This window comes from Hemiscyllium ocellatum, chromosome 35, assembly GCF_020745735.1.
Source record: "Hemiscyllium ocellatum isolate sHemOce1 chromosome 35, sHemOce1.pat.X.cur, whole genome shotgun sequence".
Classification (NCBI taxonomy): Eukaryota; Metazoa; Chordata; class Chondrichthyes; order Orectolobiformes; family Hemiscylliidae; genus Hemiscyllium; species Hemiscyllium ocellatum.
In genome coordinates this window covers 44,569,428-44,595,335 of record NC_083435.1, presented here as the reverse complement: position 1 = coordinate 44,595,335, position 25,908 = coordinate 44,569,428, and the positions used below count along the sequence as shown (strand labels likewise).

General features: G+C 43.1%; 2 protein-coding genes across 4 annotated transcripts in view; one reads left to right on the top strand and one right to left on the bottom strand.

Moving 5' to 3' along the window:
* Window positions 1-3,275: 3,275 nt before the first annotated feature.
* On the bottom strand, window positions 3,276-18,866 carry LOC132832522 (zinc finger protein 271-like). Of its 2 annotated transcripts, none has more exons than XM_060850605.1 (3): window positions 18,834-18,866; window positions 12,724-12,845; window positions 3,276-6,237 (listed from the first exon to the last, which is right to left on the bottom strand). In XM_060850605.1, exon 3 carries the CDS (start codon window positions 5,770-5,772, stop codon window positions 5,089-5,091), a length of 684 nt encoding a protein of 227 aa, XP_060706588.1. In that variant the 5' UTR covers window positions 5,773-6,237; window positions 12,724-12,845; window positions 18,834-18,866; the 3' UTR covers window positions 3,276-5,088. The 2 variants fall into 2 exon arrangements, with proteins under 2 accessions (XP_060706588.1, XP_060706587.1); XM_060850604.1 differs by lacking the exon at window positions 18,834-18,866 and adding an exon at window positions 18,566-18,636.
* A 105-nt stretch (window positions 18,867-18,971) lies between these two features.
* Window positions 18,972-25,908, top strand: part of LOC132832519 (zinc finger protein 271-like) — a 19,383-nt gene continuing 12,446 nt past the window's right edge. Inside the window, exon 1 of one of the 2 annotated variants that reach the window (XM_060850597.1) lies at window positions 18,972-19,278. The gene's annotated coding sequence lies outside the window, so the exon portion shown is untranslated. Of the gene's footprint in view, window positions 19,279-23,887; window positions 23,960-25,908 lie in introns of those variants that run through there. The other variant, XM_060850596.1, reaches the window with a different exon arrangement.

Sequence of the window (25,908 nt, the reverse complement as noted above, 5' to 3'; positions counted from 1 at the left end):
GGGTGCCCCGTTGTTTGCTGCAGGGGAGGAAAAGGGACTAAAGGATTTGAGAGCTGCAAAGACAGCAGATGGAGCAGCCTTATCGTAGTTAGTACGTCCCATCAAGTCAGAACTGTGTTAAACCAAAAGGCAGGGGAGATGGTTGACGAGGCCATCCTGATGGAAAAAGATGACCTGATGTTAGCAACAGACACCTGTCTAAACCCAGCTCCCTTCTTACCTCTAGATGGAGAATCTCTAGACAAACGAGAATCCAGAATATGACTGTTTAGATATCATAGAGTATCAAACCAAAATTAGACAGGACCTGAGAGATCTATCTTTACATGATCGGGCATAGCTTGTTTATTGATGGATCATCGAGAGTAGTGGAAGGAAAAAGACACAATGGATATGCAGTAGTGGACAGTATCAAAAACCAAACAGAGGAGGAGTATTGGCTGCCTAACACATGGTCAGCCCAGACCTGTGAATTGTACGCATTAAATCAAGCTTTAAAACAAATAGAAAATCGGGAATCAATTTACACTGATTCTAAGTATGTATAAAATAATAAGGGAAGGGCTCAAAGGAGGAAGAAACCCAGGGGTGAGACCCTTCCAAAGTATACAGGTGGATTACACCGAACTCACCCCAGTGGGAAAACAGAAGTACCTGTTGGTCCTAGTAGACCACTTAACCGGGTGGGTGGAAACTTTCCCAATGTCATTAGCCACCTCAAAAGGAGTGGTAAAAAACCCTCCTCGAACATATCATCCCATGATATGAAATGGTGGAAAGTATAGATTCAGACCAAGGTAGCCATTTTACTTCCAAAGATCTTACAAGTAGTAATGGCAGGATTAGAGATCTGTTGGGAATTCCACACCCCTTCGCACCCACCCTCCTCTGGGTGGGTGGAACGAATGAATCAAATCTTAAAGAAGCAATTATCTAAGCTAGTCCTAGAGACTCGATTACCATGGACAAAGCTATCGCATTGCTACGCATTAGGACTGTTCCTAGACATGATCTAGGTCTCTCTCCTTATAAGATGATGTTTGGATTACCTCTCTTGGGTGGAAGAGGGGAGTTATCAATTGTAGAGTTCAATGATAAGTTTTTAAAGAACTATATTGTGACGCTGGGCTCTTCTTTGTCTGCCTTTAGGAAGAAGGGTCCGTTGACTCAGATACCTCCACTTGAGTTCGACAACCGGGTGATTGGGTCTTGATCAAGACCTGGAAAGATACCAAACTCGAACCGAGCTGGGAGGGGCCATTCCTAACCCTCCTGGCTACTGAGACAGCTATCCGAACTGCTGGGAAAGGGTGGAGTCATCACACTCGTGTCAAAGGTCCTGTGAACACCCCATTGGCGGAGTGGCACACTCATCCTACAGACAACCCTCTGAAAGTTAAGCTGAAAAAGAGGGAATGAACTAAGATAAAAAACTCTTTTAATGTTTGATGATATATATTGTATTGATTGTAAGGGATGTGTGGACTCACCTCTCCCTGGTGCCTAAAAGATTAAGATAGGGCAATAGGCAGGGTTCAGAGATGGGTGGGTACTGGTATAGTATTATAACGTTAGTAGTACTAAATGTTCAAGGAAACGGGAAAAATCACTTTATGACATTATGCCAAAATTATGCCAAACAGGAGATACTCGCCAACTGCTGGCTCTGTGCAGAAATTCCACACCATGGCGAATCTGGAATCCCCACCTCGGTAATACTGCTCACTAAAGAGGAAGTATACGATGTACAACAATTTGACTCAGGCTCAAATAATATGAAAGGAGTACCTATAAGTTTGCAGGATGGTTCCCAAGACCAGCCCCAAAAATTCGAGATGTTATCAATAGCCTCAGAATTTCCCCACTAAAAGGAGCAGTGAATAAGCATTGCCCCAAAACAAGAAAGGCTGGAGTGGTTGCTGTTACCTAGCCTATATAGTCCCTCACCTCCGAATAGAAAAACATGAGCCCAACTCGAGGAAGGAGGGGGGGATAAGACGTGAGACCCGAGAGGTCCCTGAAGGAGACCGTCTGCTGCAGACACTACTCCCAAGCTACAGCACTACAAGAGCAGGGGTGGAAATACAGAAACTGGCGGCTGCCCTTGAAAATTTAATTAATGATACCGCCGGCACAATGGGACAAACTCAATCCCAGATATTGGCCATAACCACCGAACTGATCGCAACAAGACTAACAGCTTTACAGAATCAAATGGCTTTAGTCTATCTCTTGGCAGAAAAAGGGGGAACTTGTGCGCTGATTGGTAAGAAATGCTGCATCTTCATCCCGGACACCTCTTTCATAGTGGAAGATAAGGCAGAAATAGTAAAGAAAAACATAAAGAATATAAAAGAAATTGAGAATAAACTTTGAAAAGATGAGAAATGGGAATGGGGTGATTGGGGACTGACCAGTTGGGAAAATGGTTAGCTAATTTAGGCATTTATGTATTACTGATAATAGTAGGTTTAATAATAGGATTTAACGTGTTAAAGTGGATAATGAGTAAGTTGATAACGTCCTTAGGAGGACAACAAATCAATGATGGTCATGAGAAAAGTAAGCACACAAGAAAGAGTAATAGAAACAGCAAGATTGTGAACCTCTGCACCTTAGGGTGAAAAGATGGCAGAAAATAAAAATTTTAAAAACAACAAATGGTAAAAGTAAAGAAATGGAGGCGTTGTTAGAAATGGGGAAAAGTGTTGATTTTGAAGATATAGAAAAAGCATGCAGAAAAGGGGTCCAGCAGGAAAACTATTAACTCTGCAGGTACTTAGGAAAGTGCATCTTTACTTTTCGTGAATACGTATGGTTAATTAAATACTAATTCTGGAATTTAATTAATATAAGCAAGTTAACTCTTTTAAAATTAAGTTTTCAGCAAAAACTGAGATAACCAAATGCCTGAGCTGTACAAGAATGATACAAAATTGATGAAATGTACAGAGAATGGAATGTACCCAGTATTGATACAAAATGTATCTTAGTGAACTGTCGACAAAATAATTATGATCATGTCAGCATTAACAGCAGGGAAAATTACCAACATGGGGAAGGGGAAGTAACAAGGGTGGAGTGAAGATGGGCAGTTGTATAGCCTAGTAAGAGAGATTGGGTAATTAGGAGTCTGGAGAGGTGACCTCACTCAGGTTAAAGGTATAACTGTGTAGTACTTTGAATCCTCTTCACCTCAATTGCTTTCTGCAATTGGGGTCCTTTCTTGCAAGATCGTAAAATAAATTGTCTTGTTTCCAGCTTTGGTGGTCTCGTATAATTTTATTGAGTTTGTTTCTTACATAGATGCACTGAGTTAAGCATGAATTTCATCTTGGAGTGTTGTATTTCATTGCCACAGAGAGCTGTAGGGGAAGAGTCCTTGTGCATATTTGGGGCTGAGAGAGACAGATTCTACGATCAGTAAGGGAATTAAGATTTACAGGGAAAGGCAAGGAATGATCTTATTGAAGCCAATTCAAGCAGCTAAAAGACCAACCTCTGCCCATATTTCAAATGGTCTCAAGGACTCGCACTTTCTTTTTCTATCCATAGAAAAATGTTAGCTCACCACATGACTGTGGAACATCTCATTAATCTCACTGTACATCTTATTTGTAATGTTTGTAAAGGTCCCTTCCAGAACACCTTAAATTAGTTATGATATAAAAGGCAAGGCAAGTCATTTTATTTCAGCGCCGAACAGGAGGTGATATTCACATTTCATCTCAAATATTCTCTTCTACACAAAGCTTGGGAAGTTTCAATACTTTGAAAGAGCCCTTCCCCCAACACCAAAAACACATATTCGACCACAATCATGAATCATTCCAGGTGATAAACTGGAAAACATTCGTGTACATCACTGACTATCCAGTGCTGGGATCAGAATTGTCTGCTGAACCCAGGCTGTGGAATTTATTCTATAGGCGTCAGACTTTAACACAACCAATGGAGATAAGTGGCTGATACTTCCCCTATACTCATGCCTGCTCCAGCTACTGAACCACAGGCTTATCATTATCAACTTGAACTCCTTGCTAATTTCCCATGTAGGTGCCGAGTATTCGCCTGTCTTCTGGATGCTCAACTGATCTGCCTCAGCAGTATATTCTGGACAGGAGCAACCCCTCGGGTTGTACCTCAATGACAGAGGGTAAACAATAGATTTGCTCAATTGCTTTCACTGAGTCCAATTGAGGTGACAACATCTCTGCAGAACTTGCTTTCTTGGACTTGACTATCAAACAAAACAAAGTAAAGACCTGCTCAAATGCTTTGAAGCAGACAGAAATGGTTTGAGAAGAAAATGCTTTGAAATGGCTTGTGTTCAGACTGTACAATCACTGCCTCTCTCACAAACCAGCATGAGTTGAAATGCTCACACTCAAAGCCAATACACAAACTCTCTTTCTCAATCTGGACCCAAACACAGCGGGCTGTCCTCACTGCCTGGGGGTTACTCCAAGTCCTGTTTCACTGACATCACACTGCAGGGTGACTCCATTGTTACATCATCATCCCTCAGCACTGGTGATGTCATCACTAGTTGTTTGATGGGAGTGAAAGCTGCTTCTTGTGCTGTGTCCCAGTCCCACTGAACATCCTGCACAGGGAGACTGTGCACAGGTAAACATACCGATAATGATTTGGGCAAGAACTTAATTAGGTAGATCCTAGAGTACATTCAAAAATGCCCCAGAAGCTCCAGGAACTGCATGAAATCTTCATTACAGAGCTCACACAAACAGGGTTTCTCCCATTCCTGAGCACACTGGTAGACGAGGGATTACACTGACTGTGAGAGTCTTGTCACACACTTTCACTGAAATACTTTCTCATCAGCATGGATCCATTGTCACTTCAAGAAATTGGAAGAGTGAGTGGAAGTGTTTTTCCAGAAATGTCACAATTCAACAGTTTCTCCCCTGTGCTTTTCCTGTGATATCCCAGAAGGGTCAACAGCACGATCAGACATTCAGTACAAACCTCACAGACAAAGGGTTACTCCCTCTGTGGATCCCCTTACTGACAGAGAAGATTCAATAACATCGAAAATGCTGGATTTCATATCTCTAACATGAAGAGTTACACTCCTGTGTGAATCCTCTGATGGACCAGGAGATTCGATGACTGCGAGAATGATTTGTCACAAACCTTACAATTGAATGGTTTCTCCCCCCTGTGGATTCGTTGATGTTTGCGAAGGTTTGATGATTCCAAGAAGGATTTGTCACAGAGCTCACAGGTAAAGGTTTTCAGTCCACTGTGAACCCGTTGGTGCTTGCGGAGATCCGATGATGATGAGAATGCTTTCTCGCACACCTCACATGTGAATGGCTTCTCCCCTGTGTGACTGCGTCGATGTATGCGTAAATCCGAGGAAGACGAAAATGATTTGTCACACACCTGGCACGTGAATGGTTTTTCTCCAGTGTGAATGTATTGATGTATGAGGAAGGGCGATGACCGAGAGAATGACTTGTTGCACACCTTACACATGAACGGTTTCTCCCCGGTGTGAATGTGTTGGTGCACACGGAGATTTGATGACTGTGAGAATGATTTGTCGCACACATTACAAGTAAATGGTTTCTCCCCTGTATGAATGCGCCGATGTTTCACCAGACCTGAGGACTGTGCAAACCCCTGGTTACACACCTCACACATGAATGGTTTCTCACCAGTGTGAATGCGTCTGTGATTCACCAGCGTTGATGCATGTGCAAAGGCTCTACTGCACACCTCACACTTGAAGGCCTTCCCTTCCATTATGCTGGTCTTGTGTTCACACTTATAAATTTGTATCCATGAAGACCGAACAACCCTTCTCACATACCTCACACTGGAACAATCTCTCACCTGCAGGAATTAGTCAGTGGTTCAAGAGGCTCAGTGCATAACTGATGCTCAATGCTCTTACCACACTTGGAAACACTCAGACTTCTTTCCAGATTCAATTTGACTGATCAGCAGAGCTGAAGCTTCACAAAGGTTGGTTCTGATGGAACACCTCACAGAACCATCAGTTTCAGATGTAATGAAATGTCAAAGCTCCCCTGACCCAACCGATTTCCAGATGATGGTTTCGCTGCACAACTTTCTTTGTGTTGAGCAATACTGTGAAGTATCTGAAAGTCTTTCCATAGTTGTGTCGTTGTTCTTTGGGTGGTGGCCAGGATCTATCTGTGGTGTCTATCCTCTCTGTATTCTCCGATGTAGTACGATGTAGTCCTTCTGTAAAACAGGAAAAAGAAAAATTCAGCTATCACCAGGTGGCACGGTGGTTCAGTGGTTAGCACTGCCGCCTCACAGCGCCAGGGACCTGGGTTCAATTCCGGCCTTGGGCGACTGTCTGGGTGGAGTTTGCACATGGGTGGTCTGGTTTCCTCCCACAGCCCAAAGATGTGCAGGCCAGGTGAACTGGCCACACTAGATTGGGTTAGTTGCCTTAGTCAGTGGTAAATATAGAGTGGGGGAATGGGTCTGGGTGGGTTACTCCTCGGAGGGTCAGTGTAGACTTGTTGGGCCAAATGGCCTGTTTCCATTCTGTAGGAAATCTAACTTCCTGCTTCCTTTGCTGAAGAGACTATGGAAAATCAAATATGAGTCATTTTTCCTCATTGAACTGTCAGCTTCCCTCTGTATCATAAAAGGACACTAGATAGTGACCAGGAGCAGACAATGTGACTACTTTCTTTCCTCTACAGAGACCCCATCTTCCCAAAGACTGTGAATGCAATGGAAAATGCAGTCAGATATGTGGAAAATGGGCTGTCAACTCACTCTGAGATTAAGCAATGCCAATGAGGAGTAGTCATACTCTTAGTGCATGCATTTATCATAAAAAGAAATTCAATAGAAATATGAATTAAGTAGAGATTTAGAAATCTCTTCCTTGATTTCCAAAATTATTTCAGAAAACCCTGGGCTGTGCTACGGGGGAATTGACAGAAGCAGATAGAATAGCAACATTCAAGAAGCAGCTAAACAGACACACAAACAGGCAGAGAGTAAAGCGATATGGACCATGTGCAGCTGGGCTTTGTAAATAAAATATGAAAAAAAGTATGACATCATCTTGGATCCAGACATGGTGGGCTACAGGTCCTGTTCCAGTCTTGTACTGTTCTGTGTTCTATTTCTGATATTCTAAAAACACAATGGGCAAACAGCTGATTTAAGGAATTTGGTTTATTAATGGAAATCAGATACACTGCATTCACTCAGATTGCACACCCCAAATTCAGCTCTCAGCTACAGCACTGGGCAAAACTACTAAATGTAGCCCCAGGCTTTTGAAAAAGACTAAGGCCTTCACGTGAAATATTTAAAGAAGGCATGAGACATTTCAATAAATGTATCTTCAGGTGTGGCAGCTGAATATAAATTCAAGTGCTGGATTAGGAATCCAGAGACTGATAATTCAAATCCAACCACAGAAAGTTACACATAGTAAATTACATTGGGAAACAGGCCATTTGGCCCAATTGATGCATGCTATTGTACACTCTTCCTCTCATCCCTCTTCATCTCACACTATCAGCAGATCCTTCTGTTCCATTCTTCCTCATGTATTTACCTCGCTTTCCCTAAAAGGCATCTCTCCTCTTCACTTCAACCATATTGTGGAGGTGAAGTTAATAAATCTTGGCATTTAACAAATTGTGCTAAATGATTCAAAATAAAAAGATGAAAACTTCCCGGTGATCGTAAAAACATAGATGTTGTCCTTCAGGGAAAGGAACCTGCTCCAACTGCCTGGTCTGGTCTACATGTGACTCCAGGCCCAAAAAACATGGTTGATTCTGAAATACCCTCTGAGGTGATTAAGCAAACAATGATAAACAACCTACAAAATCCAATAATAAGAGAAAAGTCATAGAGATACAGACAACCCGGGTATTCGATAAGAAAGAAATGAAGCTGACTTCAGTCCAGAAAAATCTTTCTTAGCAAGATTGGAGGACAAGTCCTTAAGTGAAGTAGCGTTGCCCATAGACTGGTCAAATAGCAGGGATACATACTGAATTATGTCAATCTGGAAACATCCCAGACTCCTGAACCACCATCCCTGGAATTGTCTCATTCTATTGGCAGGTGAAAAGTCCTTACTAGTGACTCCATGGAGTATCAGGGCTCCATGAGAAGTTATCACTCCCTTCCCCATTGATGAAGGAGTACTTCACCATCACTAGAGAAGTAGACTTTGGATAGATCCAAGAACTGGGTGTACATGAGGTGCAGTTAGCCATCAGCAGTAGCAGGAGGTGATGCATTCAAATCCATGTCTGAATCTAGTGAATGTAACACAGGCCTACATGTAGGCTAAACACCAAGAATAGTAGGTAATAAGCAGAGCTAATCAGTTGCACAATCAGCTCTATCACCCTACAATACTTTGTTGAGAATTGTGTACAACTTGTCAAGTACCTGGAGAAGGTGGCTCCATGAGTATTTCCATTCATAACATGTTGGAGCCCAGCACACAACAGCCAGACAATGTTTAAGTACCTTCAGGCAAAAATATTAAGAGGATGATCAAAGCTGGTTGAGTCTTGAGGAGCTTGGAGAGTGCCCCTCCAGCCCACTCCAATCCTCCCCACAATGGAGAAGGCCCAGTCAGGAGGGTAGGATGAATGTGGACTTTATAAATTGTTACGTTGCAAACTGTCTTTCCAAATTGTGAGAAACAGTATCTCATAGACTTTAGGCTGCATAGTTGTACACAGCTCTTCAGGAGTTACCCTGGGAGTCCTCAACATTGGTTCCGGACTCATGAAGCCTTGTGGATTCAGGTTAAACATGGGAAAGGAAACCCATTGTTGATTACCACATACCATCCTCCCTCAGCTTAGGAATCAGTATGCCTCCACATTGAACAACTTTTAGAGGAAGCACTGAGGATGACAAGGGCAGAAAATGTACTCTGGATGGAGTATTTCAATATTCACACCAGGAGGGGCTCAGTAGCAGTAGCACTCATCAAGCTGGTCAGGTCCTAAAGGACATAGTTGCTAAACTGAGTCTGCAGTAGGCCAACTGCAAACCAACATGAGGGGAAAACATACTTGACCTCATCCTCACTAATCTGCCAGCTGCACATGCATCTGTCATGACAGTATTTGTAATAGCTACCACTGCACAATCCTTTTGGAGATAAAATCCTATCTTTACATTGAGAATAACCTCCATCATTTTTTATAGAATCGATAGAATCCTTACAGTGTGCAAACAGGCCCTTCAGCCCAACAAGCCCACAGCAACCTTCCCAAGAGTAACTCCCATACCCAATTACCCTACATTTACCCCTGACTAATGCACCTAACCTACACACACCTGAACATTATGGGAAATTTAGCACGGCCAATTCACCAAACCTGCACATCTTTGAATTGTAGGAAGAAACCGGAGTACCCAGAGGAAACCCATGCAGACACAGGGAGAATGTGCAAAATCCACACAGACAGTTGCCCATTCATATGGCACTATCACCGTGTTTAATGGGACAGATTTTCAAAAGCTCTAGCAACTCAATACTGAGCATCCAAGAGGCGCTGTGGAAAATCAACAGCAATAGAATTGTACTCCAGCATAATTTACAACCTCATGGCCCAGGAAATCCCCAACTCAAACATTACCATCAAGCTAGGGGATCAACCCTGGTTCAATGGAGAGTGTGGGAGGGTATGCCAGACGCAGCACCGGGCATACCTGAAGTTGAGGAGTCAACCTGGTGAAGCTACCAGACAGCATAAGCAGCAAGTGACAGACAAAGCCAAGTGAGCCCACAACCAAAGGGCCAGATCTAAGTTCTACAGTCCTGCCATGTCCAGTTGGGAATGGTGGTGGATGATATAACAACTTGCAGGAGGAGGAAGCTCCACAAATATCCCCATCCTTAATGATGGAAGAGCCCAGCACATCAGGGCAAAAGATAAGGCGGAAGCTTTTCCAGCAATCTTCAGCCAGACAAGGCCAGTAGATGATCATTTTTGGCCTATTTCAGTGGTCCCCAGCATTACAGATACCAGTTTTCAGCCAATTCAATTCACTCCATGTGATATCAAGAAACTGTTGGAGATGCTGGATACTGCAAGGGTTACAGACCCTAACATCATACTGAACACTTGTGTTCCAGAACTTGCTGCTCCCCTAGTTCAACTGTTCCAATACAACAATTACAACAATGGCACCCACCCAAAATATGTGGCAAATTGCCCAGGGTACGTCTGCACATAAAAAGCAGGAAAAGCCCAACCCAGCCAACAATCATCCCATCAGTCTCCTCTCGATCATCAGTAAAGTGATGGAACAGTGCTATCAAGCAGCATCTGCTCAGCAACAAACTGTTCAGTGACGCCCAGTTGATTCCATCAGGGCAATTCATCTCCCTACCTCATTCCAATCTTGGTTCAAATATGGACAGAAGAGCTGAATTCCAGAACACAGAACATTACGGTGCAGTACCGGCCCTTCAGTCTTTGATGTTGCGCCGACCTGAGAAAATAATCTGATGCCCATCTAACCTACACCGTTCCAATATTATCTATATGCTTGTCAAATGCCCATTTAAATGCCCTTAACATTGGCAAGTCTAGTACTGCTGCAGGCATGCCATTCCACACCCCTGCTGTTCTCTGAGTGAAGAAACTACCCCTAATATCTGTCGAAAATCTATCATGCCTTAATTTATAGCTATGCCCCCTCTTGTTAGCCTTCACCATCCAGGAAAAAGGCACTTACTGTCCACCTATCTATCCCTCTGATTATCTGATACGTTTCGACTAAGTTACCTCTCAACCTTCTTCTCTCCAATGAAAACAGTCTCAGTTCCCTCAGCCTTTACTCATAAGACCTCCCTTTCATACCAGGCAACATCTGAGTAAATCCCCTCTGAAACTTTTCCAAGGTTTCCACATCCTTCCTATAATGCAGTGACCAGAATTGCATGCAGTCCCCCAGGTACTGCTTTATCAGTGTCTTGTACAGCTGAAGCGTGACCTTATGGCTCCAAAACTCAATCTCCCAACCCATAAACGCCAACACACCATATGTCTTCTTAACAACCCTATTGACCTGGATGGCAACTTTCAGGGATTTATGAACCTGGACACTAAGCTCTCTCTGTTATCTACACTGTCAAGAATTTGCAGTACTTTGCATTCCTGTTATTTCGTCTGAAGTGAACAACATCAAACTTTTCCACATTAAAGTCCATTTACCACTTCTCAGCCCAGCTCTGCACCTTATCTATGTCCCTCTGGAACCCACAACATCCTTCGGCACTATCCACAACTCTACCTACCTCAGTCTCATCTGCACATTTACTGATCCATCCTTCTAAGCCCACATCCAGATTATTTATAAAAATGACAAACAGCAGTGGCCCCTATACAGATCCTTGCAGCACACCACTGGTAATTGAGGTCCAGGATGAACATTTCCCGACAATCACCACCCTCTGTATTCTTTCAGCTAGCCAATTTCTGTTCCAATCCGCTAAATCACCTTTATTCCCTAAACTCCATATTTTGTGCAATAGCCTCCCATGTGGAACCTTATCAAACACCTTGCTGAAGTCCATATCCACCACATTAACTGCTTTACCTTCATCCACCTGTTTTGTCACCTTCTAGAAGAACTCAATAAGATTAGTGAGGCATGGCCTACCCTTCACTAAACCGTGTGGACTATCCCTAATCAAATTATCCCTTTCCAGATGAGTATAAATCCTACCTCTTATAACCTTTTCCAACACCTTACCCACAACCGAAGTAAGGCTCACTGGTCTATAATTACCAGGGTTGTCCCCCCTTCAACAAGGGAACAATATTTGCTATCCTACAGTTTTCTGACACAATGATGATATAAAGCTCGAAGCCAAAGGCTCTGCAATCTTCTCCCATCCTTCCTAGAGAATCCGAGGATAAATACCATCCAGCCCAGGGGTCCCATCTATTTTCAAATCTTCCTAAATTGTGAAAACCTCTTTGTCAATCTCAATCCCATCTAATCTTGTAACCTGTAGCTCCGTGTTCTCACTAAAATTGCCCTTTTCCGATGTGAACACTGATGAAAAGTTCTCAGATTCCACACACAACTTTGCCCGAACCTTACTCGAGTCATTCCTTTGTTCCTGATACATCTATAGAAGACCTTAGGGTCTTCCTTGGTCCTATCCACCAACAACTTTTCACGTTGCTTCCTGGCTCCTCTTAGCCCTCTCTTTACATCTTTTCTGGCTAACTTATAACTTTCAAGCCCCCTATCTGAGCCTTCACACCTCATCCTCTAATTCTTCCTCTTCCTCTTGACAAGAGATTCAACTTCTTTAGTAAACCATCGCACCTTCTCTTGACAACCATCTCCCTGACTGATAGGTATATACTTATCAAGTACCCGCAGTATCTGTTCCTTGAATGAGCTCCACATTTCAAGTGTGTGCATCCCCTGCAGTTTCCTGCCCCATCCTGTGCATCTTAATTCTTGCCCAAATGCATCAAATTTGCTTTTCCCCCAGTTATACCTCTCTCCCTATGGTATATACCTATCCCTGGCTATTGCTATTGCAAACGTAACCGTATTATGGTCAGTATCGCCAGAGGTGAGGTGAGAATGACAATCCTTGACACTAAGGCTGCATTCAACCAAGAGTGGCAGCATGGAACCCTAGCAAAACTGAAATCGATCGTGGCAAACTCCCAACAATTAGAGTCTTACCTGTCGCTAAGAAGATGGTTATGGTTGTTGGAGGTCAGTCATCTCAGCTCCAGGACATCTCTGCAAGAGTTCCTCTGGGTAGCGACCTCGGCCCAAACACCTTCAGCTGCTTCATCAATGACCTGGTGGACAATAACCATAAAGTTGAACAGTGATGTGGATGTTCAAATGTTAAAGGGCTGTACACTTTCTGTAGTGCAGTGCAACAGTTGCCAACTAGGGTACTGCTTAGTCAATGGCTCTATCTCCACTTATCATTTATTCCTCCCGCTTCCCCCACCCCTTCCTTGCTGTCATCAGTACTGAAGAAGGGTCAGTGGACCTGAAACTCAGCTTTCTCTCCACAGATGCTGCCAGAGCTACATTGTTCAGTAATTTATGCTTCTGCTTGTGATATTCAGCATCAGCAGTTCTGATGGTTTCTTGCTCAGTAAATGTTGATTTGTATTTGTTTGTATGATTAAAGCTTTTAAAAGTTGAAATCTCTGCAATGTCTTTAAGTTGGTCAGTGGGAATTGAAATTGGTTTTAAAATTTATCAAACTCTCTGCAATCTGTAACAATATTTCAACGAACATCAATAAAAACATACCATCTGGTCATGATCACCTGTTCTTAGGATCTTGTCTTACACACACTGGCTGCCAAATTTCCTCCATTACAACAGCTAGCACACTTCAACAGAACTTCGCTGGCGACAAAGTGCTTTAGGACATCAGGTGCTTGTGAAGGGTTCAACCAAAATTAGTTAGTCCTTTTATTTCTGAAGAGGTTACAGAAAGGTTGGGGGGAGCTGTGGAGGGAGTTAAAGGACTTGGGGTGAAATTTGAAAATACAAACAACATTCAGAAAACAACCAAGGACAAAACTGAGCATATTCCAAGTTTAGATATCAGCCACAGCAGTGGACAAAACTACCAAATCTAAGCCCAGGCTTTTGGGAAAGATTGAGGTCTACAGGTTAAGATTATTAAAATAGGCATTAAAAGATATTTCAATAAATGTGTCTTCAGGTACAAAGGCAGCATTGTTTTGGATATTACAAAGACTGTCAAAGCCATGGAGGGATTCGCAAAGAAGGATGAGACTTTTAAAATCAAAATGTTGCTTGACCAGGAGCCAATTGTGTGTGTATGGGGTGGTTGGGAACGGGTCTTGCTGTCAGTTGGAATCTGGGCAGCAGAGGTTTAGCAGAGGTCAGGGTCACAGTGCAAAATGTGATCGCAGCCAGAAAAGCATTGGAAAATAGTTGAGTCAGGGGTTCAACAGCAGATGAACAGAGACAGGGCATTGCTGGTCTCTCCTATAATTGGATTTTGCACCTCACTCTGTACCAGATGTACCTGATGCTGACCAATATTGGGAAATGACAGTGAGAGCCAGGGATAATAATGGACAATCCTTCATAGAATCACACCCTATCATAGACTAGCCTAGCATGAGAGAGGCTGAGCATCGATGTCTTTCATTTCCAGTTCACAGGAGAAAAACTCACTCCCAACACACACAGAAGTCAATGTTAGGAAATCAGTAAGAATCCTTAGACACTCTTCACCTCCCAGGTAATTACACCTCCTTCTCATATTCAGCAATTAACTATCAACAAAACTCAGCCTGGAAATCAGAAGGGAAATGCTTCCAATAAACATACTCAATATCAACTCACAGTTCCAGGCAAACAGTTCAGCATGAAGCACCAAGTAAACATCTAGGTGTTAAACTTATTGGTCAGTGTGTACAATATTGGTGTTTGGAGGTTGTGTTGTGGAAGCACAGAACATTGGTTAGGGAAGTTTGGAATACTGCATTCAATGCTGGTCTCCCTGCTAATAGGAAGGATGTTGCCCAACTTGAAAGGATTCAGTCAAGATTTACAACAATGTTGCCAGGGTTGGAGAGTTTGAGCTACAGGGAGAGGCTGAATAAGCTGGGGCTGTTCTCATGGGAGCATCAGAGGCTGAGGGGTGACCTTATACAGGTTTTTTAAATTATGAGATGCATGAATAGAGTGAATAACCAAAGTTACTTCCCCAGGGTAGAGGAGTCTAAAACTAGAGGTTTAAGATGAGAGGGGAAAGATTCAAAAGGGACAAACTTTTTACGCAGAGTCTGGTACAAGTATGGAAGGCCAGAGGAAGTGATGGAGGCTGGTTTAATTACAACATTTAAAAGGCATTTGGTTGGGTACCTGAGTAGGAAGGGTTTAAGAGGGATATGGGCTAAATGCTGGCAAATGGGACAACATTAATTTAGGATAGCTGGTCAGCATGGATGAGTTGGACAGAAGGGTCTGTTTCCATGCTGTACAGCTTTATATGACTCCAGTCCCACACAACCACTACAAAATCCAATAAGACAAGGAAAAGCCTCATGGAAGGAGTGCAGTATAGATTTAGTGGAATAAACCCTGGATTGCAAGGGTCAATTTAGTAGGAAAGATCAAACAAACTTGGGTTATACTCCTCAGAGTTATTAGAAATTAATGATTGATCTGTTCAAAGCATTGAAGTTATTAAACTGTTTTCACTGTCGTGGACTCATAGAATCTTAGAAATGTACAACACAGAAACAGATTCTTTGGTCCAGCTTGTCCATGCTGGCCAGATATCCTCAATTAATCTAGTCCCATTTGCCAACACAAGGCGCATATCCGTCTAAACCCTTCCTATTCAAATCCCCATCCAGGTGCCTTTTAAATGCTGTAATTGTATCAACCTCCACCACTTCCTCTGGCAGCTCATTCCATACATGCACCAGCCTCTGCGTGAGAAAGTTGCCCCTTAGGTCTCTTTTAAATCTTTCCCCTCTCACTCTAACCCTATGTCCTCTAGTTCTGGATTCCTCCACCCCAGGGAGTATGGGATAAGGGCTTTGCTAAAAATTAGAGGCAGACATTTCAGGAGTGAAAAGGCAAACACCTTGTACCTTTAAGAGTTGCAGAAGATTGGACTCAATTCCACAAACTATTATCAATGGGAGATTAATTGTTAATATTCAGTCTGAGACTTTTTTCCTTTAAAGGTTTGAAGTGACAGAGAAAGGACAGGAGTATGAAGATCAATCACAGATACACCCCCCTGATCTCACTAAGTAATGGGATATACTTGAGAGTATAGATCAGACCCGTGTATCTATGTACTGCTACCCCACAAGGCAACACACCCTCAGCATTGCAGTTCCATTGAGGAAACAGTCCCTCCGTCTGAAAATATCAGTGTCCCAGGATAATAAGCAAGTCCCAATACCTACATATAGAGCTGACTAATCCCAGTCTCCAGGATGATAAGCAGTCCCCAAAACACAGAGAACTCAATAATAAGGAATCAGTCAGACTCCTCAGACACTTTGCATCTCCCAGATAATGACATCTCACCTTCTCATATTCAGGAATGAGCCCACAACAAAGCACAGCCTCCAAATAGACATTAATTTGCTCCTTCACTATTTTCTCCAATACTTTCCCAACCACTGATGGCAAACTCATTGGTCTTTGCTGATTCATTTCTAACTCCTCTCTTAAAACATGGAATGACATTTGCTGTCCTCCAGTCCTCTGGCACTCTCCCTATGGCCAGACAAGAATTTTAAAAATTTAATTTAAAAAAAAAATCCTGCCTCACCTCCCAAAGCAGCCTGGGATGCAATTCATCCAGGCCAGGTGATTTGTCTGACATTAAGGCCGAAAGAGCCTCCAATACCTTCCGAGTTCCTATGTCCAACAGCGCAGGTTCCTCACAGTACCTTTTCCTTAATTCTGTACCTTCTCTTTTTCCAGAGTGAACACTGAAGACAAGCATTCACTCAACATCCTTTCAATATCCTGGGGCTTCACATCCAGGTTTCTACCTTGATTTCTAACGGGCCCTGCACTTTCTCTGGTTAACCTTGTCCCTTTAATATGTTCATAAAGTGTCTTAGGATGTGCCCTAATCCTATTCACAAGTTTTTCGTGCCACATGTTTGCTCTTCTGATGCTATGATACGTTCCTTTTTGCACTTGCCGTATTCCTGGAGGGCCACAGCTGAATTGCTCCCTTGAGACTTGTTAAAATAGGCACTTGTTTCTTGTCCAGTCTTGAACTGTCAAAGAGTTCTCTGAACATACTGCTCCTACATTTCCCCTAAAGGGTACATGTTGCACCTGCACTCTCCCCAGCTCCTTTTTGAATGTTCCCCATTACTCTGCTGCAGACCTTCTCGTAAGAAGCTGTTCCCAGCCTATTGTGGCCAGATCTTACTTTATTTTAATAAAGATCTAACTTCCCCAAATCCACAGTAATTTTTTCCTTGTCCAAAACAAATTTGAACCATATCGTGTTGTGGTCGCTATCACCTCTACATTCCCCCACTACCACATCGAACACTTGTTCGGCTTCTCTCCCCAGAACTAGATCCAGCACAGAAACGCCCCTATTTGGCCCCTCTGCATTCAAAAATCTTGCCACAGATGTTCCATGATTTTCTATGACACTCCCAATTTATGTTGGGAACATTGAACTTCCCTTGCATAATTCACCAATTATTACTCTTAAACACCTCTTTGAATGTCTTATATATGTGATCTTCTATTTTCTAGTGACTTTTTGGGGCCCTTTATACACTCCCAGTAAAGTATCTGCCCCCTTAACATTCCAAGTTCTAACGACAAAGCTTCATTTGAGGATCATTCCAAGATATCATCTCTCCTTATTGCAGTAACTAATCCCTAACTAATAGTGCTATACCGCCACCCTTTTTACACACTCCTCTGTCTCACCTAATGATCCTATACCCTCAAATGCTAAGTTCCCAGTCCAGCCCTCCCCTCAGTCATGTTTCTTTGATGGCAACAATATCATATTGCATGTTTCATCAATCAGACGTATTACAGTCTTAGCGTTAATGACTATCCAGCCTTGCTCGTTTGACACTCAACCTTGCTGAACTCACTTGCTTTCTGTGCTGTAGCATGATGTCTCTTGGTTTCATCAATATTCTGGGCCCGTCCCCTGTCTGACTAGTTTATACTCCTTTCCAACAGCACTAGTGAACCAACCTGCAAGGATGTCGGTCCCAAACTGGCTCAGGCACAGACTGTCCCATCAGTACATGTCCCACCTTCCCACAACATGGTCCAAGTGATTTAGGAATCTAAAACCCTCTATCTTGCACCAGCTCCCCTGAGCCAGGCATTCATCTGTCCTGGTTTCCTCCATCAAAACTCACGGGCATATGACACCAGGAGTAATCCAGAGAATATGACCATTGAGGTTAGCCATAAACTCTTGTTAACTAAAAGTCATGTTAACTACCTCTAATTAATCCATGTCTTTCCAAGTGGGTAGTAATTCACTCCATCAGAATTTTCTCTAATAGTTTCCCTACCACGGATGTGGGTCATCTCTACAATACTTCTTAAAAAGTGGAATGTTTGAATTCACTTTAAAAGTCTTGGTTTCTGTGGGATCCTATGTCTGGCTCAATGAACGCCACCAGAAAAAAAGACATGATCGGAAATATCACATTGCTAACTGTGGGAGCTTGCTGTCCACACACTGGCTGCCACAATTCCCATAAAAATTGCACACACTAAAGCATATCATTGGCTGCAAAAAGCTTTCGGAGACCTGTGTTCATGAAAGTGTCTCAGTGAATGCAAGATTTTGTTTCTTCCATTTTCTGAATGGTCACAGAGATGGGGTCTTGGACCGATTTGAAAAGACCACACAGATCCCAGAACGCAAACACAGCTGCCCATGAACAGTCCGCAGGATAACAACCAGCTCCCACCATATGGAATTCAACAACAGGAAATCAGTAAGAGTTCTCAGATATTCCGTACCTCCCATATAATGACACCTCACCTTCTCATATTCAGGAATCAGCCATCAACAAAACACAGTCTGGAAATCAGAGAGAAATGCTTCCAATAAACACATTCAATATCCAACATACAGCTCCAGTCACACAGTTCAGCACAAAGCACCGAGTAAACAGCTCTCTCAGCTGGATCTTCTCACACAGCATAAGGGACATTTCCACCCCTGATTACCCACAGGATAGTCAGACTGCCTGAAGATTGGTGTGGATATTATGGGATACAATTTGTATAAAAGCTGCTCCTTCACTCACCATCTCCTCACTTGGTTTTCAGTCCCTATAGGAAGTGAACCGGCTCTGGAAGAGGAAGAGGAGACAATGGGCAGAGTGGGTGGACTCTCTGATTGACGTCTCTCACAGTCAATCCAAATATTTCTGGAGCAACATGAGTTTCCTGAAACTTGGGAAACTGACCGGGGAAATGGAGGTGACTTTGAGCAGCAGATCAGGTGGGAATTTAAACTTGTCACTGTCCCATCTGAATAAAACCTCACTTATTGCAACTGCTGTCTCAGTTCCCCTGGTAAATGTTTGACAGAGATTTCTAATGTAGGAAGAGCATCCTTCATCGTCAGAGCCTTTCAAACCGAGAAGACAGACAGGATAAACACTGCGGAAAGAGAAGGATGAGCTGTGAAAGCGTCATCTGGAGTCGGTCGGTTAGGAGAGCTTTGACACATCATCAGGTCTGAAACTGGTCAGTGGTTTCGAACCTTCCACCACAACCAACATGTATAAAGATTTGGCTATGGGTGATCGGCCAGGGGGAGGTTGGGAAGATGTGTGAGTGGCTGCAAATGTTGTGAGAGCTTCAGTTATGCATCGAGCCTCATGAACCACGGACTCAGTCCCACAGTTCAAGTCTGAGGTGTTGAGAGGGCCAAGAGGCTGATAAAATCTCTTAATGGACAAAACAAGTTTCTCATGTTCAACCTGTAACACAAGGACAGCAATATGGAAGACAGAGGTGAGGTGTATGATCAATTGTCAACAGGGCTCAAAACCATAAGAAATAGGAACAGGTGGAGGCCCTTCGCCCTTCAACTCTGCTCCATCATTCAATAGGATTATGGTTGATCTGACATTTCCCACTTGCACTTCCCTGTGTTTTCCCCATAACTCTTGATTCCCCAACTGACCAAGATTCTGTCTCTCCCTGCCTTCAGTAGACACAAGGACTCTGCCTCCACCCCCCACCCCCCCCACCCCACCGACAGGTCTCTGTGGCAAGGAGTTCCAAAGACTCATAACCCTCCAAGAAAAGAAATTTCTCCTCACTTCAGCCTTAAATTGACACCCATTAATTCTGAGGCCATGCCTTCTGGTTCTCGATTCTCCCATGAGGGAAAATATCCTCTCAACATTCAGCTTGTCAAACCCCTTGAGAATCCTATATGTTTCAATGAGATCACCTCGGATTCTTCTAAACTCCAGTGAGTAGAGTTCCAACATGTTCAGCCTTTGCTCATAAGACAATCCCTCCACATCAGGGATCACCCAAGTGAAACTTTTCTGAACTCCAATGAAATTATATCTTTTTTCAATAATGGGACCAAAACTGCTCATAGTCTTGTTCACACACAAGATTTATAACAAATCACTCTGGAGGCCATCATACTTGCTCTTCAATAGAGGATCTGTATCGGGAAGTAACTGTTCAAGGGCAAAGTTTTCGGAAAAGATTTTGCGATGCTTTGGATCCTCCTGGAACACCACAGAATTTACAACAGGAAAGAAATTCTTCCATTCCACCAATCTCCTGGTTCATCAATGTACTGAGACCACATTGGTGTAAAGCTCTCACAGAGTCATCCAAGCTCCTGGAATATCAGAGAAACCAAACGTCTGTTGTGATATATAGGGGGACCGGGGATAGTTACTTTTTGTTTGAATTTGACACTTTTGTTATTGCATTCACGTTAATAGCTTACAATGTCAAGGAAGCAATTTTAACATATTGTGGCTGAAGCAGCCATTTTGGATTCTGTATTCATGGCATGAATTTAGCAACTTACTGCATTAAATAGTGGACAGACACAAAACAGATGATTGTAAAAGTAATGAATGATTCTTGGTTGAATTTTAATTAAAGACATGATGTAACCAAGAATCAAATGAGAAAGGCTGGGTTTCCTTTAAAGTATTAATGTAATCTTTTTAATCTCAAAAATTATCTGTAAGTACAGCATAAGTAAAAACACATGTCCATACAAAACTACAGAAAATACAGTGGAAATTTTGACATTCCTCATTACAGCTTCAATCTAACTTCAAAAATCAGGCATTCCTTATCATGAAATGAAACCATTCACATTCTTTATAATGGCTACAAATGTGCTAGAAACTTTAAATTTTTTTTCAAAATTACTGTTTATTCATAATAATCATCAATAAGTACAAATAAAGGTTCTTGATCACATGGTTTGCAGAGAAAAAAAAATCAATCAAAACGTTGGAATTTTGACATATTTTGGACTTTCTCTCCAGTTATGAATAAAACACAAAGGCATTTATAACTTATGCAGGAAACCATGCGTGTTCATTTTGAGGCACTGAGAGGGTCCAATAACTGAACAGACCTGCATTGTACTTCGGAATGGAGTGTCAGTGCTCCCTTTTTCATTGGGGCTGGAGTGTATCAGTGTTGTCCCTACACTTTGGAACTGCAATGTGTCATGACATTCATTTAACGTCCAGTTGTTTTGCTTTTGTGTGAAACCACCAAGTGTCAAAGAGTGTTTCCTGCAAATTGTCCACAAGATCAACTGGAGAAAATGTTTGGATTCCTGGTCAATCAATGGCATGTGAACTCAATGCCACTGCAGCTAAGGCATTATGTCATCTCTACACCTGTGTAATCTGACTCAGGACTGAAATGCCCTGCCTAGCAAGCTGGCAGGGGCTAGAGGCAAAGGTGCCAACTTGGTGAAGTGGCTGGTCACAATCTCTCCAGGTACAAACCCACAGCTTTGGAGAGCTGCTCAAAAATCCACTGTTGACCACCATGGAGTGTACTTGGCTGGTCACTTTGATCCTTCCTCCAGAGTATTTCACAGAGATCCAGAAGAAGTTAGTTCGCCACATGTGGGACAAAATGCTGCATTGGATCGTGGCTGAGGTACTGAGTCGTCAATGTAGGGAGGGCAATCCAGACTGGGTGAGCCCTGTCTCCTCAGCAGCAGCTTCCCCTGTTCGAATCCCACGGTCAGACATTTCCATCATGCCCACTCCTCGATGCTGGGCCCTGCTGACACCTTTCCTCCTCCAGATGAACAGTCTCGACAGTGACATGCTGCTCCTGTCCATAAACTGACAAGTTTTGCAACACTTTCCAAAGCTGCCATTCTTTAACTTGGAGTGAATATGAGTTGGGACATGGTCGCCTCATGCAACCAGACCCTCCCTCACCATTCTATTCTGCCCCTGCATGCACGTCATGCTGCCATGCTGCCCCACCTCCCCATCGACCCTTGTCATGAGGGCTGCTGTTTAGGAATCTGCTCTATGATTTATGCAGCTTTCAGAGATGCCCAGAGGGTAGGGCCCAGGCCTCATGGAGAGCAGATGTGGGGATGTGGAATGAGGGGGCCCTGGCCTCAGGGAGAGCTGACCCAGTGATCAAGGAGATAAGGACTAGACAGGGTAAGAGGGGGAGATGGCCATATTCTTGGTGGGGGGTGGTGGTGATTGAGCTTGATGTGGGGGAATACGGGTACTTAGGGAAAGGAAAGAGGAGGGTCAAATGCGGAGGAGAAAACAGGTGTTTGATTAATATCATGTGAAATATTGGTATTCTGCTGTACAGGAGGACAACTATCCTAAGTGTGATGGGTGAGTCACCATGAAGTGTTCCTGTTCACTGAAACACTCAGGATCTGAGATTTAGAGCCCTGTCACACTATATTGGTCATTGTTACTGTGGAATGGTTTGATAATAATGGGTCAGTAATTTCCATTTCACAGGAAGCGGAACATTCCTCCTCCATCTCCCCCCCGCCCCACCAAAGTTTGCATTTATTTTCTATAACTCATACATTAATCAGTTCTCTCTAGTCTATGAAATGCTTTTGGAAGTATTGTGATGGAGAAAATATGGCAACCAATTTGTGTAGAGCAAGCTCACACAAACAACACAGTGATAATGATCAGATGGTCGCTTTTCATGACACGGATTATGCAATACATATTGCCCAGGATACCTGTGCTAACCCCTGATTCTTCTGCAGTGTAGAGTTGTGGGATATTTTACATACACCTGCAAAGGGCAAATGGGGCTGTGATTTCACCAATTTGAGAAAAGGGTACCTCTGACAGTGCACGCTCCTTCAGTACTGCACATAGGTGTCAATCTCAATGATTAAGTCTCAGGGATAAATGCACTAACGCAGCAATGACTGAAAATAACGTAATGTTTCAAAGGAGTATTAAAGGCTAAGGGATGAACTTACAGAGGTTTATAAAATCATGAGGGGCATGGATAGGGTAAATAGGCAATGTCTTTTCACCTCGATGGAGGAGTTCAGAACTGGAAGGCATAGGTTTAAAGGAGAACTGACTGCTCCCCTTCCTTAGGTAAACTTTTAGCTTGATTAGTTTGAATGGCTATATGAAATTTCCCAAGGGGTCCAGGGATATGTAGGTTAGGAGGATTAGCCATGCAAACTGTAGGGTTCCAGGAATGGGCAGGGTCCTGGCGGAATGCTCTTTGGAGGGTAGATGTAGACTTAATGGACATTCCTGATGAAGGACTTTTGCCTGAAACGTTGATTCTCCTGCTCCATGGATGCTGTCTGACTGGCTGTGCTTTTCCAGCACCAACCTCTTGACTCTAATCTCGAGCATCTGCAGTCCTCACTTTCTCCTCAATGGACTAAATGGCCCACTTCCACACTGTAGGGATTCTATCCAGTGTTCCTCCCTGTCCCCTACGTGCTGATCCCACCATGACACATCATCACTGTCTTGGATACTGTGGATCTTCCTCCTGATCTGCTGTCAAACACATCTGAGGACACACATCCCACACTGATGTCCTCAGTTTGAAAGGCTCTGACGATTAAGGATGCTATTCCCACATTAGAAATCTCTATCAAACATTTCCCAGGGGAACTGAGACAGCAGCTGCAATAAGTGAGGTTTTATTCAGATGGGACAGTGACAAGTTTAAATCCCCACCTGATCTGCTGCTCAAAGTTACCTCCATTTCCCCGGTCAGTTTCCCAAGTTTCAGGAAACTCATGTTGCTCCAGAAATATTTGGATTGACTGTGAGAGACGTCAATCAGAGAGCCCACCCACTCTGCCCATTGTCTCCTCTTCCTCTTCCTCTTCCAGAGCTGGTTCACTTCCTATAGGGACTGAAAACCAAGTGAGGAGATGGTGAGTGAAGGAGCCGCTTTTATACAAATTGTATCCCATAATATCCACACCAATCTTCAGGCAGTCTGACTATCCTGTGGGTAATCAGGGGTGGAAATGTCCCTTATGCTGTGTGAGAAGATCCAGCTGAGAGAGCTGTTTACTCGGTGCTTTGTGCTGAACTGTGTGACTGGAGCTGTGTGTTGGATATTGAGTGTGTTTATTGGAAGCATTTCCCTCTGATTTCCAGGCTGAGTTTTGTTGATGGCTCATTTCTGAATATGAGAAGGTGAGGTGTCATTATCTGGGAACTGCAAAGTGTCTGAGGATTTTTACTGATTTCCTAACGTTGAGTTCTGTGTGTCTGTGGGGACCAAATAGATATGCTGTGGACTGACAAATGTCAGTCCTCCCTGTACTGAATCTGTGTGGTCTTTACAAATCGCTTCAAGACCTCAACTTTGTGATCATTATGAAAATGGAAGAAACAAAGTCTTGTATACACTTTCATGAAGAGAGATATCCTAAAGTGTTTTTGCAGCCAATGTTATACTTGTGTGTGTGGAACTGTCGTCGAAAATGTGTGTGCAGTGTGTGCACAGCAAGCTCCCACAATCAATGATTTGATATTTCTGATTGTTCGTTGAGCTAGACATAGGAGCCCACAGAAGCTGAGAATTTTACTATGACTTCAGCCTACACACAGGAGAGACCAGAGATATCACATTCCACTTTTAAGAAGAGTTGTAGACATGAACCAGGAAATTACAGACTGGTGAGTTTTCCATTAGTGGTCAGGAAACTACTGGAAAAAAATCAGATGTAATGAATTAATACACACTTGGAAAGGCATGGGTTAATTAGGGATAGCATGGCTTTGTGAGAGAGAGGTTCTACCGGGAAGTTGGTGCTCGGCAGTGTCCTGCAAATTTCTGTTCTTGGGCCTCTGCTCTTTGAAGTTTTTATAAGTGACTTGGATGAAGAAGTAGAAGGGTGTTATTAAGTTTGCTTATGCCGCAAAGGTCGGTTGTGTTGTAAATAGCATCGAGGGCTGTTGCAGGCTACAACAAGACATTGACAGGATGCAGAGCTAGGCTGAGAAGTGGCAGATGAAGTTCAATCTGGATATATGCAAAATATTTCATTTTTAAAGGTCAAATTTGAATGCTGAATACAGGGTTAAAGACATGACTCTTGGCAGTGTGGAGGAACAGCAGGATCTCGGGGTCTACGTATATAGATCGCTCAAAGTTGCTACCCAAGTTGATAGGCTTGTTAAGGAGGCATGTAGTATTTTGGCTTTCATTAACTGGATGATTGAATTTAAGAGCCACGACGTTTTGTTGCAGCTTTATAAAACCCTGGTTAGACCACACTTGGAATATTGTGTCCAGTTCTGACTGCCTCATTATAGGAAGGATGTAGATGCTTTAGAGAAGGTACAGAGGAGATTTACTAGGATGCTGCCTGAATTGGAGGGATTGCCTTATGCAGAGAGGTTGAGTGAGCTTGGGCGTTTCACATTGGAGAGAGGAAGGAAGAGAGGAGACTTGATAGAGGTGTACAAGCTAATGAGGCATAGAAAGAGACGATAGTCACAGACTTTTCCCTAGGGCAGAAATGGCTGTCACAAGGGGTCATAATTTTAACGTGTTTAGAGGAAGGTGTGGAGAAGTTGTCAGAGGCAGGTTCTTTACACAGAGCATGGTGGCTATGTGGAATGCGCTGCCAGCAGTGGTAGTAGAGTCAGAGACATTATGGACGTTTAAATGAGTGCTGGACAAGCACATGGATGGCAATAAATTGAGGGTTGTGTCGGTTAGGTTGGTTGTACATTAAGATGAATGCTCGGCACAACATCATGGGCCGAAGCGCCTGTACTGTGTTGTACTGTTCTATGTTCTACTTCAATGGTTGTAACCTCTGGATTACTCCTGTCGTCACATGCCAGTGACTTCAGAAGTAGGAAA

Excerpts from the sequence above, each read along its gene's own strand:
- LOC132832522 (XM_060850605.1), bottom strand. The coding sequence starts at position 5,772 with ATGGAAGGGAAGGCCTTCAAGTGTGAGGTGTGCAGTAGAGCCTTTGCA.